Below are 15,629 nucleotides of genomic sequence, written 5' to 3' on the forward strand. Positions count from 1 at the left end.
CGGCACGATTGATGTAATGTAGTGAATCCCCAATTAGACAATGTAGCCTTTTTTTTTAAACAGAAAAACAGTGTGCACCGCTGTCCTCCAAGGATTTCAGAGCCACAACACCTTCAGGTAATGTTCCCAGGGTGCGGTTAGGCATCACCACAAGAAAAGCAGCATGGAAGCTTGGAGCTCTCATCGTGTTTCGCACTAACTGTTAAAAAGTGGGCTTTTAAAAACACAGTCGTGGGTTGGTTTTTGTGTGACATGTATGATCCCATGGACATTTCTCGCTCTGTCATGCTGAAGCATACGTTCTGAAAACGACATGCGGTTTAAATGAACTTTCCAAGGGAAAACTTGTTGTATGCCACTTCACAGCAGTGGCATTCTGCTGGCTTGAAATGCTACCTGATTGAGTTTTCACATGTCCCCTCACCTTGACCCGGGGAATTAGAGTTGCTTTAAGATGCTCTACATTTTCTTTTTATTTAACCAAATAACCAGCTCTACTAACAGTATTTTTATCGTCTGGCTACGTGCATTGCCATGCAGTGTGGAAGCTCCCGCTTTAACCAGGTGATTGACAGCTCTCGAGATTTCTTGTGGTCAGGTTGATGCTGACACACGGGGACCCTGGGGACACGGAGCACAACACTGCTGGTCCTGTGCTGTCTTCACCATTGCTTCTGTGCTGGAGCCCATTATTGCAGCCCCGGAGCCAGTCCATTTCCTTGAAGGGCTGCGGCTCTTGCTGTCACCTACTCTGTCACGTATACTGCCCTTTTCTGGGTACACGTCCCTCCTGATAATAATGGGCAAAGGATGTGAAACGAAGCCTCGTCACCATTTTCACTTCTCTCAGGATCGGTTAATATATTTCATTCTTTAACTCTTAAAGCTCTCAGTTAATTCATTTACCTTTGTGCTTGGTAAAGATTTCTCCTGCAATGTGTTTTGAATTTTCTTTCAACCTATTAAAATATATGCTTTACAGAGATTATACCTAAAATCACTCGCTCTTATGCATCTCCTTTTTAAGACACTCTTAGATGCTGTATACTTTCAAACATGAATATTTTTACCCATATTGGGTGAAAAGTAGGACATCCTTTTGAGATATTCTCAATAACCTTATGTTGAAATTAAGTAGGTAAAAGTAAAATAGTTATTCTGAATACACACTTGTTAGGTCGGCGTAGTTTGTTTTGTCAGTGGTAGCTTAGAACCTCCTCTAAATCTTTCAGCCACAATTACCTGCCCAAACCTCTTTATCTGTATGAGTGTTTCATCAAAGCCAAGACAGCTTTTATAGTATTGCCGACGTGACCCTCATCTCCTCAAAGCCATCATTGATGGCATGGATAAAGATGTTGGGTGGAAGACGATTTTGGTAACTAGTGCATTCTCCTAGAAGCAAACTCACTGCCCTCTAGTCAGCTCGGATGCACAGCCGCCTGAGGAGGCACAGCAGACCTGCACCTTTGGGTGACAGGAGCAAAGAGCCTCCTCTTTGTCACACGAGAGCGACGGCGGGTTCCAACCGTTGAGCATGTCAGTAGCAGTCCAGCACGTCGTCCACTATACCACCAGTCACACCCATCCAGGTCGCTGATTAAGATAGGATGCCCTCATTGTGTGGACAGTAGAAATAACTGCCAATAATTACCCACTCTTGACCCTTCCCGTTTATTGTCACACGTGTGCTCCAAGATGCACAATGCTTACTCACAAAAAGGAAGTTGCCTTTTCCCCCTTTACGTGGTACATGATCTGGAGGACTCCCTTCATGCCCATTGGCAGTCAAATATAAAAAGATACCAATCTGGGAGAATAAATGGTCATCGTTAATCAGCTAAATGGAACTGCTTCAAGCCATGAGTACATTTTTGGTGCTTTGGTTTCTTGCTACTGTACCAGGAAGGTCACTTCATTTTGCTTTTACTCTTAAAATGAATTTAGTTCAACCAAATCTTTTTCTTCGTCCCTCACTTTGGGAAACAGGTTGTACTGATCAGGTTGTTCATGAATCAGGGATTTGGTAAACTAGAATTTCATTACCTTTCTTTAATCAGAAAATAATGGATCAATTTGAAGATCACAGGTAGTTTTGCTTTTTTGCGTTTTAAAGATCATTTTATTGGGGGCTCGTACAGGAATCCATCCATCAGTTGGATCAAGCATATTTGTACATATATATGTTGCCTTTATCATTTTCTAAACATTTACTTTCTATTTGCGCCCTTGGTGCCAGCTCCCTAGTGTGTGTGTTTTGTTTTTAAGTAATTGAGCTACGCAATCGGAGCTGTGCGGCTTAAGAGAAGAGTCACCTCCTTGTGAAACGGCCTCATAAGCGAAAGCATAGAATGCCTCCTGGGGCTGCATTTGGACGCGCATCGTCACTAACTGGGAAGTCGCTGCCGCCCTGGCCCCGTCCAGGCAGAGAGGGCTGGTGGTGTGCAGTCTTTGACAACTGCCGGGGCCGCGGCAGGAAAACGTACACAACCACTGTGGCTGAAACGATTGTCTCAGTGTTGTCGTTTTATATCTTACCCCTCACTAACTAGACCTTCGCCATGTAATCAACTGTAATGTTGTTTCTACCTTACTCTCCTTTTCAAGACTCTAAAGAGTCTCTTTGCCCATATTGAGTCCAGACCGTGTAATACCCCTGCGACGTTGGGCTCTGTGTGTCCTTCTGTTGCCATCATTCCTTTGGTTGGACTCAGTTCGCTCATCTCACAGATATTTATCAGGTGCTCGCTTGACGCCAGGTGCGTAAGCAGCGACCACAGGCCTGTCCTCTTGCTTGCTCTCCAGTGAGAGCAGAGACTGCAGAGCAGTAAACGTATGAAGAAGACAAGTACAACACTTCTGAGGCAGGGACTGTTAGAAACAAGGCAGTGGCGCTGTCTTTTTCAGCTTCTGTTAACTTTCTTCTTTCCCAGTCATTTTTTTATTATTATTGTTTTCGTCTTAAACTTACATGTGGGTTAAAACAGGAATTGTGGAGCCAGGCGCCCGGGATTAGAATATGAGATGTGTGCTTACTGGCTGTGATTCCTCACCTCCCGCTGGCTCAGGAGGGCTCTGCTCATAGACAGGGAATGCTTCATGGGGTTCTCACAAAGATGCAGTAAGTTAGTCCTACAAGTATTTGAAACAACGTTTGGCTCGTAGTTAGGTCTCGGCAAAAAGAATTTTCTGAGCAGGGAGGCGTTTCCTCATAAAATTGAAGTGTAAAACGATGGAAATATGTCCAGCACAAAATTCTGTCTAAATCCTAGCATTTTTTTTTCTTGAGCACGTAATAGTACTGGTGTAAATACAGTTAAATCGATGACCTTAAATCTAAGGGGAAAGATACCTCAAGGTACTGTAGGGGAGACCCGATGACGCAGCAGTTAAAATGCTCAACTGCTATTCGTAACGTTGGCTAGTTCAAGTCCCCTAGCTGCTCCCTGAGAGAAAGGAGTGGAGTTTGTGTCCGCAAAGATTTTAAGTCTTAGAAACCTATGGGCAGGTCACCTTTGTCCCAAAGGGTCTCTGTGAGATGAAATTCACTTTATGGCAACAGGTTTGTGGGGTGTGTGTGTGTGTGTGTGTTTAAAGCATTTGAAATTCTATTTTCTGCCTCTTTATTAGAGGTGTTAAATGTATGTAAGTAACTTGCCTGTTCAGAATGAACAGAATGGACGTCTTTTCTGAAAGCTTTAGTTTATCTATGCATTAATATAAAAGTTGAACTACTCAGTGTTGGTGAAATTACGTACATATTTCAGGACTTATTTTCCCTTATCTGTAAAAATATTTTTTTTCGTAGCAAATACCTTTTGTGTGTGTGTCTTTTATTTTATTATTTAAACATTTTATTAGGGGCTCTTCTGCTCTTACACCAATCCTCACTTACATCAGTCACATTTGTAAATACTGCCATCATCATTTCCAAAACACTTTCTGCTTGAGCCCTTGGTATCAGCTCCTCTTTTCACCCTCCCTCCCCTCCCCTTCCTTTCCACCCTCATGTCCCCTTGACAAATTATAAATTACTATTATTTTCTTATCTTACACTGTCCGCTGTCTCCCTTCGCCCACGTTTCTGTTGTTTGCCGCCCCCACCCCCTGGGGAGAGGTGATGATTACATGTCGATCATTGCAATTAGTTCCTCCTTCCCCCCCCACCATCTTCCCCCTACCCTCTGAAAATATTATTAGCTAAATTTATTGTCAAAGGTTCTTCTAACCTTCCGTCCTCCTGTCTGAGGTTAATCCTTTAGCAGCCTCTTTATTTTTGTCACTCCCTCCACCTTTGTCTTTCGGTTTGTCTCACACATCACTACTCACCTAGAGGGTCAGGAATATTCCTGTTTTCACCGCCATTGCTCGTGAGATGACATTCGCTCCCTCTTGCCCAAAGAGCCAAATGTAATGCTCAGCTTGCCTTTCTTCATAATCCCCCAAACCCTGACCTCACCGCCAGGCATCCATTTGGCCACAGCAACCCGGTGGGACAGAGCGGCATTGCCCCTGTGGGTTTTGCGAGCCCGCAAGTCTTCACAGAGGGAAAAAGAGCTGGCTCTTGTGACATTGCAGTTAGCAGCCCAAAGTGTGAGCGGCCACAGCACCAGGGCTTCAGTCCTCTAGAACTGCTGTCCCCACTGCTGGAATTCCGCATACACCCTTCACATCAGTCAAGCCAGTGTCGGGACCAGGCTCTATCCTGATGTGTGCGGGGTGTGTTCCTCCAGTGGCACTTTGTTGTTTGTGTTAATACCGTGCTCCCACTGTCTGTACCCGGGCATCTCTCCTGCTTCTTGGAATCACACGTGCGCGATTTCCAGGTTTAGCTTGAATTTCACTTCCTTCGTGATTTTTAAAATTTCGATTATGATTTATCTGTCCCTAAAATATAGAGGGAGATGTGCATATCTTATCTCAATTATATAAGGACTTCTTTAAAACATTAGAACATGGCTATTGTGAGCACGTTGTCTACTGACATAGGCTACCCCACTGGCATGGGGTGGTTTCGTGTGCCTAGTGACCCTACATGGAGCTTTTGAGCCTGTACATATGTTTGGGAGCTGCCGTTTTTCTCCCGTGCAGCCACTGACCTCGCAGCTAGCCACCCAGCCCTAACCCACAGCGTCCCCGGGGCTATTTATACCAGCATCTACTAATGTTGGCCTAAGGCATGTGCTTAATACACAGTCATTTTCTTGCAGATTTTAAGAAAGAACTTTTTTGGATATGATTTATTTGTTCACCTGATTACGTTCCCTTTGTTTTGTAGAGGCCGCAAGTCGGGCCATAGTCCAATTCCTGGAAATCAATCAGAGTGAGGAAGCCAGTCGAGGTTGGATGCTTCTGACAACAATTAATTTGTTAGCCTCCTCCGGGCAGGTGAGTCCTGGCTTCTGATGTGTGGTGACCCAGATACTTTTGTATCCACGTGGGACTTTGCTAAATTCAGTCCCTCGTTGAATGCCCAGAGATTTTGTGATGATCATCGTGCTCTTCCATGCTGTGTCCTGCATCTCATGTGAGGTAGATGCTGTACCCATCCCATACATGGGGTAATGCAGGGGTGCCCATCTTTGCCATGTGATAACGTACAGGAAATGATCCTATTGTGTAGTACATTGGACCGCGAGACTTCACTACTTTGGTTTGAGGCCAAGAGCCACGATCCCTGGCTCCATCAGGCCCAGCCAGCACTTTTAGTGAATTACTGGCCATCTAAAGCAGTGGTTCTCAACCTTCCGAATGCCGTGACCCTTTAATACAGTTCCTCATTTTGCTGCTTCATCACTGTAATTTTGTTACTGTTAAGAATAAGGTGACCCATGTGAAAGGGTTCTTTGACCCCCAAAGGGGTCGCGACCCACAGTTTGAGAACCATTGATCTAAAGCGACTCCAATGAATTCGTAACATGAAAAATACTTGCTATAATTTTCTAATTTTATGGAAAATAGAAAACATCTGGAGGTTCAGGATAACCTACATCCCCTTCCCTGTCAAAGGATTTATTCTAAACAAATCTGAAAAAATGTATGTTGTGGATATTCATTATTAAACTGTCTGAATGCCTGATTTTTGGTCCTCTATGTTTCAGCCTTCCGAAACCCAGGGCCAACTTTCCTGTTAATGGTAGTGCCAAACTCGGGAGTGCCTGTGACTCTCACCACTCCTGCTACGGTGGCTGGTCACACAGAGACCCTGTAGAAATATTAGTAACCATATCCTGAGACTAATCACCAGCTCAAAAGAAACACCATTTAAAATGTCAAAAAAAAAAAAACAACACCCCAAAACATCACTTGATTTTATTCCCCTTGGAGCGGTCTGCCTCCTTTTTAGTTTCTTTTTTCCCTTTAACTCAGAAAGGCTGTTGACCAGCCTGTCTTGGTTTGCAGAGACTTCCAGACCTCAGCCAAACTCACTGCCATCGAGTTGATGCCAACTCCGAGTGACCCTGTAGGACAGGGTAGAACTGCCCTGCAGGTTTCCGAGACTGTAACTCTTTACAGGAGAAGGCGGCCACTCTTTCTCCTTTGGAGCAGCTGGTGGTTTTGAACTGCAAACCTTTCGGATTGCATCCCAGCACACAACCACTGTGCTGCCAGGGCTCCTTTTTGAAACTCTCCGAGTGTCCCTGAAATCCTTACGTGCCAGAAACCTCCTCACTCCTGGAAAATGGAGATGGCCAGCCAGCGTAAGCTGGGAACAAGCCACGGGGTGATCAGAACCTCATTTCTCTGTGCTCTGGCTGGTAGCTGTAAATGCCTCTGTGTGACTGCGCCAGAATTTTCTTTGGGTTGAGAATTATCAGCCTGTAAAGGAATACGTTTTTCTGGGATGGTCCCCGTCTGTATTCCTGTTTTGGAAGCGGATCTCTTTCTTTTCCTCAACTGTGAGCAGACTGTGTCCCACGGTAACCAACACGGTGGAAGCACAGGGGATGTGGCTTAGTGTCCGCCTGCACAATGGGTACTCAGCTTTCAGAATGAAAGAAGAGAGTTAGACCCGCCTATTCACTTTAAACAGCAACAGAAAACACACGCACACCACCAGAATGTTGCCAAATGCCGAGTTAGAGACTGAGCGATACTGCAAATCAATCAGTATAAAGATGAAAATGGGTTGTGCTTAACAGAGAGGGCAAACTCCTCATCATCTAACTGGGAAAAGACAAAAAGAAAATTCTGGGTTGGTTTTGAGCTGTTTGTTTATTTGAATGTCATTTTATGCTGGGACAGCAGAGAATACGAAAATATGGCCCTGATTTATTATGTAGACAACAGAGAAGAAACAGACTCAACCATAAAACACAATGCAGGATTGCCTCTAGTGCTACAATTTTGTGAGGATCCGTGGTGGCATATTGGTTACCCGTTGGGCTGCTAACCAGAAGGGCAGCAGTTCGAAACCACCAGCTGCTTTGCAAGAGAAAGAGAGGGTTTTCTACTCTTCTGAAGATTTTCAGAAACATGGGCAGTTCTAGGCGGTCCTGTAGACTCACCATGCGTGGGTATCAGCCCAATGGCAGAATCTGGGGTGATCCAGAAGTTAAAAATACTCACTACATAACCAGAAGATTGGATGGTTGGGTCTGCTGAGTGGTGAGTTGGAAGAAAGGCTTTGATGAGCCACTCCTGCAAAACCAGCCACGGAAAAGCCCTAGTTCTACTCTGACACACACATGGTCCCTACTTGGTCATCAACTTTAACCGTATATACTCGAGTGTAAGCCGACCCGAATATCAGCTGAGGCACCTAGTTTTAACACAAAAACTGTATTAAAATGTGCTGGAAAACACCTTATACACGAGTAAATGGGGTATTTAAATCTCGGCCCTACTACTTCATCAGCTCTCTGACCTCAAGCAGAACGTGTGTGTTCATCCTCCGTTGTTACGTTTGCAGAGTAAGAGCCTCACAGTCATGGGACCCACCCCACAGGGCTGACGAGGACGTGATGAGACACTGTGTTCATAGCCTGATTCTTGGTGTGTAACAAGCACTCATAAAAGATGAGCCATTACCTTCCTGGCATTTTAAGGAGCCAGCGGTTTTGACTCTGGTTTCTTAGGGATCTCGCATCCCGTGGCCTAACAACCTGTGTGCTCTTAACTCCCTGGGCCCCTGGCAGTGGTGACTGTGCCTTGTCCGCTCGGATGGCAATTGAAACTTTCACGTGCACTAATCGGTGAATCTGCTTCTGCCAGGAGAGTGATCTTATGAAAAGCAGGGAGGCTTCAACTTGGCATGCTCAGCTCTTAGTACATTGCCTGAAATCGCCTCAATGCTAATTAACTATTTGATAAAGATAAAAATAAACTAATCAACCCATTGATCGCTAATGCTGTAAGGAGTTTTAACTCCAAACTACATCATGGGAAGTTTTTATAAATATACATCACAAAAATAGTGAAAGGCTCACTGTAAGATGATCTGAAAATCTTTGAAAATGACATTTATTTATTTGAAAGCATTTTATTGGGGCTCATACAACTCTTATCACAATCCATAATGACATTTATTGGTGCTGGTGATGGCTACATATCTCGAGTGTCCTTTTAGTTCCAAGAGTTTACAATAATCATAAAGATTAAATGGTAGAAAGTAGAGATTACAAACATACAGTTTACTTGGTGCTGAATGCGTTCTGCATGTAGTATTTTACATCTCCTTCACAGTAACCCTGAGTATGAGCCATTATATCGATTTCATAGAAGAGAAACCTATCTGCATTAGCAATGGCAACGCTAGTTCATTTGATCAAGTTCATGGTAGTCAATCATTTTTCTTTGCTTCCTCGAAATCCTAAAGCTGGCATAGTCATTTCTATCTCTTGGTAAACAAGTAGTTAAACAATAAACAAACAGAATTTTAAGAACATATTAAAATAAGGGAGGGGGAGAAGGAGGAGGGAATGAGCTGATATCAAGGCTCAAGTAGAAAGAAAAGGTTTTTAAAATGATGATGGTAACATGTACAAACGTGCCTGACACGGTGGGTGGATGGATGCCTTGTGATAAGAGCTGTAAGAGCCCCCAATAAAATAATTTTTTAAATGGGGGGACGGGGGATAAGGACTTCCAAATGGGAACTAGCATATTTCTGAGCCTTGAGTGTTGTTGTTTTTTTTCCTTACCGTTCTGTAAAAAGTCATTCTGATAAAAAACTAAGCAGCAGTAATTTTGATACTATTTGTTGGCTGAAACGATGGGTTTCTCAGCTGCCCCTCATTAATGACCTAGGTGCGGTGTGGTCGCTCCAGCAATTCACTGAGGTCTTGGCTTCTCTTCCAGAAAACCGTAGACTGCATGACAACGATGTCGGTGCCTTCCACCCTGGTTAAGTGTCTGTATCTGTTTTTCGACCTGCCACATGTGCCTGAGGCAGTTGGAGGTGCCCAGAAGGAGCTGCCTCTAGCAGAGCGCCGAGGACTGCTCCAGAAAGTGTTTGTGCAGGTGAGGGGGTGCCTGTGGCCGGCCGGCCAATCCCTGTCAGGGCATGGTCACTCTGCAATAGAGCTGCTGTCTAGGGCAGCGCTTCTCAGCCTTCCTCATTCAGGTCCTCCTGTCGAGGTGACCCCCAACCATAACCTTAGTTTCGTTGCTACTTCATCACTGTCATTTTGCTGCTCTTATGCAGCAGGCAACCCCTGTGAAAGGGTCGTTCCATCCCCAAAGGGCTCGTGACCCACAGGTTGAGAACTGCTGGTCTGTTGCATTTTCTACAGGATTTCACTTTGTCAATGTGACTATCCAAGATAACTGTCACCGTCCTTTGAACCGACACATGGATGTGCACACAAATCTGAGTGAGGCATTAGCAAGTTTGCTTCTTTGAACAGATTCACTTAGTAAGCTTTCCTGTGCTGTATCAACAACATCTCTAAAACAAACAAGGAAGGGAGAATTACTCATTGACAGTCAGCATAAAATTTACATTAAATGTTTTATGTCAGGGAAATTTCAAAGTTGTTATTTACACATGCTGTATAATCTGTTAACATTGAACTCGTAAACTACAGTGTCGTTTTGTAACTGTCACCTCCCTCTATCCTGTCTATGCCTATAGAACCGCTTTCCCCCAGTCCTCCATTCTTCTCTCACTGAACAGACTTTTGTGAGCTACTCAGGAACTATATCACCTTTATCCTAACCTCTCTAAGGAAACCATTTTCAAGACAAGCCATCTGTAGCACTTCCAGTCCAAGCCATCTCTGGGCCCTAGTTTAACATGAAAAACATTTGTCTGAGCCTTACTGGGCCCATATTGACAAGTGGGATCCCCAAGGCTATGGCTATTGGGCAATTCTTCCAGTCCAGAATGAGCTCACCCTAGTGTTAGAGTAATCAACCCTTTAAGAGCAGAAGGGCAGCATTTTCTTAAAGACAGCATTCAGAGTCGGGAGAGAAGGAGGCACGGAAAACAACACAGGGAGGAGGCATGGTAAGTAACTGTTCGTTGGGAAGATTGTAATGGCTGACATGTAACCAAGTGTACATGAATGGTTCAATATGACCCTGGTGATCTGCTCTGTAAATCATCTAATTCATAATAATTTATACACACACACACACATTCTAACTTCTTGGGTGGGAGTGGGTGAGGAGGCACACTTGTTTGAACTAGGTCTGAGTCCATGAAGTTTTTTAACCTAAGATGCTGATGTCTATAAAATAGAGAAAATGATACCTACTTAAAGGTTCTTATGAAGATTAAATAAAATGTGAAGTTTTGACTCTGCATAACAAGAAACCTAAACCCACTGCTCTCATGCTGAATCAGACTCATAGCAACCCTCTCTTGGGCTCCTGAGACTGTAAATCTTTACGGGAGCAGACAGTCTCATCTTTCTCTCCAGGAACAGCTGGTATATTTGAACCACCAACCTTGCAGTTAGCAACTAAACACCTAACCCACAAAAGGACTTCTTGTACATTAGTAGACCTTCAATAAAAGTAGTTTTTTGCTGCCTGTACTACAGCACCACCACTACCCTTCCATCACAGGAGGAGGGAGAGAGAATTGAGTGGATGGCCCTCCGCAGTCCCTTGAGGTGGAGCTGGATACAAATGATGGCCTGATCACCTCGTGTCTTCTGTGCCACACGCACTCTGCTTTGTAGAGGTGCTGGGCAGGGGACCACTAGCAGCTGTGTTTGAAAATACAGCGATTGTCACATAGAGCCCTGGTGGCCCTGTGGGTTAGGCATTGGGCCACTCCCATTAGCTACTCCAAGGGAGGAAGAAGAAGCTATATGCTCCCATACTTCTCAAATAGTAATGCTAATTCACCAAGTCAATGTAGCGCACATGATTGATTGTGTGTGTGTGTGTGTTTGTGTGTGTGCTCACAGTGTGCAACACTCATCATAAAATTTGCAAAACGCCTCCATGATGTCAGAGCTTTTGATTGACCCCAAAATGGCGATAGGATGCAAAAGCCGATCCTGTGGGCCTGACTTGGATTGCTTGAGAAAAGCCACGGGGCTGTACAAAGACCACACCGAACTTAGTCACAGGCCGTGTGCGTCAGTCTTTGCTGATAGAAACAGGCCAAACTAACCCCTTGCTGTCAGAGTAATCCTGACTCATAGTAACCCTGTAGGGCCAAGTAGCGTGGCCTCAGAGGGTTTCTGTACAGAAGCAGACTGCTGTCCCACGTCTGTCCCCATTGATGTGCACCTAGGTTTGAATTCCCAACCGCTTGGTGAATAGCGAAGCTTTTAGCCGCTGGGCCACCAGGGTTCCTTGATGAACATGACAGCCCCACTTCATGAAGACCCTGGAAATCTGCATTGAGTACACCTAGACCCAAATGACACTGTGGGCCAGGGCCTTGACTGGGGACCACAAGGTTGGCGGTTTCGTCCCACTAGCTGCTCCTCGGATGAGGCTGGGGCATGCTCCATAAAGATTTGCAGTCAGAAACCTGATAGAGTGCCTGTGAGTCGGCATTGACTCAATAGTGAATTGACTAGACAGTGACAGGCTGGTTATTGTTTCAGTCTCTGTTTTTAATGCCTAAATTAACATAGAAAAATTCTTTAAAAAATTAATTCCCTCCAGGCCCTGAATTTGGAAAAAGTGCTAACTTTCAAATAATGTGGCATGTTAATATTAGCATATTCAAATTGTGGAATGCTAAAGCCAAAAGGGTCATTTCAATGTAATTCTTCACTTTTCTGTTGTGGAACGTCGTGTCCGCGTGTGTGATCTACCGTAGGTGAGTGGCCATGATTGAAACCTAAGTGTCCTGACTCCCACCTGACCCCGAGTCCCTGTTAGTGCTTCCCTCCTTGTTTTAATTCCCCAGCACCTGCTAGCCATTATTTTTTTTTTTTACCAATTTGTCAAGGAACCAGTTTAGACAAACATATTACATGTTTTAAGAGCACTGTGTTTGTGATGGATGAAAACCCTCTGTTTGTGTTAGGTGACAGATGGCTTTCTGAGACCTTCGCAGTTGGCATTCGATTTTGTCACTTCAGTTGATATGACCAGTTACCGCACTGCCAGCCTTGGCTTGACCCTGCCAGAGTCCTCACAGATACCAGCGGCTCATCTAGGGGCAGAGAAGGGACAGGAGGTACACTTCCAGTGTCCCAGCCTATAAAGAGAAAAGGCTCTACTGGTTCATGTGTCAGCATCCCTTGGCCTCAAACGATTGCAGATCGGTTATGTAAGCGCCAGCAAACTCGAGCAATCATTAAGAATATGCATTTGATTTCGAGAAAAGCATTTCATTTTATTTCCAACTCTCCACCCACATAGGTAGGAGTAGGGTCAGAACTGACAAAAGTGTTAGGGACCGTGCAGTGTTCAGAGCATATGCCATCTCGTGGCACTTGTGTGTACATTCGCAGTAGATACATACACATGTCACACAGCGGTGGGCATTCAGTAGGCTTTCCGAGCTTCTCTTTTTAAAGATAATTTTATTGGGGCTCTTCCAGCTCTCATAACAATCCATACATCAATTGTATCCAGCATCTTTGTATGTACTGTGCCATCATCGTTTCCTAAACATTTACATTCTGTTTCTGCCCTTGCCAGCAGCTCCTCTTTTTACCCTCCCTCCCTTCCTCCCTCCCTCGTGACCCCTTGATAAATTATTATTATTTTCATATCTTACACTGACCGCTGTCTTCCTTCCCCCAAGGTTTCTTCCCCCCTCCTTTCCCCACCTTCCTCCTACCCTCCTGGTATCACTACTCCCACTTCTGTTCCTGAGGGGTTTATCTGACCTGGATTCCGCGTGTCCTGAGCGCTTACCTCTTATCTTTATCTGTGCCCATGCTCCAGTCTAGCTCAAAGTGAAAGGCAGGACGGGGGTCATGATATTGGGGGGGTGAGGAAGCCATAAGGAACCAGAGAATTAGTGTGTGTTTCATTGGTGCCATACTTTACCCTGGTTGACTCCTCCCTTCCTTGCGACCCTTCTGTGAGGGGCTGTCCCATTGTCTACAGATGGATTTTGGGTCTCTGTTCTGACCACCCTCATTCTCAACAATATGTTTTGTTTGTTTTTTGTTTGGGGTCTTCTCATGCCTGTTAGCGGATCCCGTTGACACCTCATGATCACACAGGCTGGTGTGCTTTTTCCATGTGGTCTTCTTGCTTCTCAGCTAGATGGCTGCCTTTTTAACGTCAAGCCTTTAAGACCCCAGATGTTCTATCTTTTGATAGCTGGGCACCATCAGCTTTCTTCACCACATTTGCTTGTGCACTCTTTTTGTTTTCAGAGAGGGTGAGCATTACAGTATTGCCAGTTTGTCAGAACAAAGTGTTCTTGCATTGAGGGAGGGCTTGTTTACATAAGTCCACACCTATGTTTATACCTCTATCCAAACTTTGCTTCCTGGATCTTTCCTCTGTTTCCTTTTACCTTCCTCCTTTCCTACCATCACACTCGCCATATTTCTGCCCAAGGATATCTATGTCCTTGCCCTCCTCATTGTTGATTTTAATTCCCTAATTGTTCCCCACTCTATGAAGTTGTTTGCTCACTGCTTCCTTACCCGCCTCCCCCTCCCTCTAAGTCCCTCTGGAAATTTCAGTCCCCTTGATTTCTCCTTAGGCAGCTTCCCCTGCCTATCTTATATAGGTAGGCAAACCAACAACAATGGAGACAATACAAAAAGAAAAAATGGATTAAAAGGGAGGGAAGAAATAGGAAAAATATATAATAATAATAACTAGCAAGTAAAAAAACCCCAAAAGGCATAGATAATTCCAGGTCTGTCTGCTGACCTTTATGACTACCATCCCACTGGCCCTGGAGGGTTCTGGGGACTGCCCCTCCTAGTCTGAAGTGGCTCTTCGGGGTCTTTGTGGCTTTGCTCTGCTCCCTTGGCTGATCTGTTATGTTACCTTCTTGGTTCACCCCACTGTGGGGGTCAGACTGGACTCACTCCCCGCCATGGGTCCCCAGTATTGTCCTCTGTCGAGGTGTGCTCCAGCAAGGGGGCATCATGTCTCGAGCTGTTGTCGGCCCTGCAGTCCTCCCTGTGCCTCAGCAGCTCCATGCAGGGACATCGTCCTCCGGGCTTGGTGTACCCATATGGGGTCTAGACGCTCACTCTCTCTTCTTCCTTCTTGGTTTGCTCCCATGTGGGCATGGAGGGCCGGCCCCTCTCCCCAACCTGCAGGTTTGGTGTTGTCCTCTGTAGCACAGACTTCTAGGGCGGGGGTCAGTTTGGCTCTGACTGGGTCCAGCCCTGTAGCCCACTCAGTTCATGAGTAGCTCTGTGTGGTTACATTGCCCTCAAGTTTTGGTTCCCCGTGGTGGGGTCTGCATGCATACTCCCCATTCTGTGGAGACATGAACAATACTCCCTCCGTGTGTGGGTTAGTACCCTGCTCCCTCTACTATGTTCTTAAACCATTAAATCCCTATCTGCATTTTTGTATTTTCTGATATTATAGTGTCGTGTCTCTGAATTCCTTTTTTAAAATCATTTTCTTTGGGGTTCTTATCGGTCTTATCACAATCCATCCATCCATCCATTGTCCCAAGCACATTTGTACATATGTTGTCATCATCATTTTCAAAATAATTTCTTTCTACTTGAGCCCTTGGTATCAGCTCATTTTCCCACCCTCTCTCATGATCCCTTGATAAATTATAAATTATTATTATTTTCATATCTTGCATCATCCACTGCCTCCCTTCATCCGCTTTTCTGTTGTTTAGCCCCTGGGAAGTGTTACATGTCGATCATTATGATCGGCTCCCCCTTTCTCCCCTCTCCTTCCCCCACCCTCCTGATGTCGCTACTCTCATTATTGGTCCCCAGGGGTTATCCTGTGTTCTGTGTTGCAAGCTCTTATCTGTACTAATGTTCATGCTCTGCTATCTAGCTGGATTTGTAAGGTAGAATTGGGGTCATGATAGTCGGGGGAAGAAGCATTAAAGGAAAGTTGTATGTTTCATGCATGCTGTGCTGCACCCTTGCTGAATCATCCCTTCCTTGTGACCCTTCTGTGAGGGAATGAACAATTGTCTATAGATGGGCTTTAGGTCACTATTCCGACACCCATCATTTGCATTAATAGACTTGTTTGGGGTCTTCTGATGCATGATACCCGATCCCATCAACCCCTCGTGATCATACAGGTTGGTC

At 44.9% G+C, this 15,629-nt stretch overlaps 1 protein-coding gene across 5 annotated transcripts in view; it reads left to right on the forward strand.

Moving 5' to 3' along the window:
- Window positions 1-15,629, forward strand: part of WDFY3 (WD repeat and FYVE domain containing 3) — a 301,390-nt gene that overhangs the window by 129,820 nt on the left and 155,941 nt on the right. For all 5 annotated transcript variants that reach the window (XM_075544080.1, XM_075544079.1, XM_075544082.1 and 2 more), the window contains exons 5-6: window positions 5,279-5,388; window positions 9,301-9,462. In XM_075544080.1, coding sequence (XP_075400195.1) covers window positions 5,279-5,388; window positions 9,301-9,462 — 272 coding nt within the window. The remainder of the gene's footprint in view (window positions 1-5,278; window positions 5,389-9,300; window positions 9,463-15,629) is intronic.

This window comes from Tenrec ecaudatus, chromosome 3 (assembly GCF_050624435.1).
Source record: "Tenrec ecaudatus isolate mTenEca1 chromosome 3, mTenEca1.hap1, whole genome shotgun sequence".
Lineage (NCBI taxonomy): Eukaryota > Metazoa > Chordata > Mammalia > Afrosoricida > Tenrecidae > Tenrec > Tenrec ecaudatus.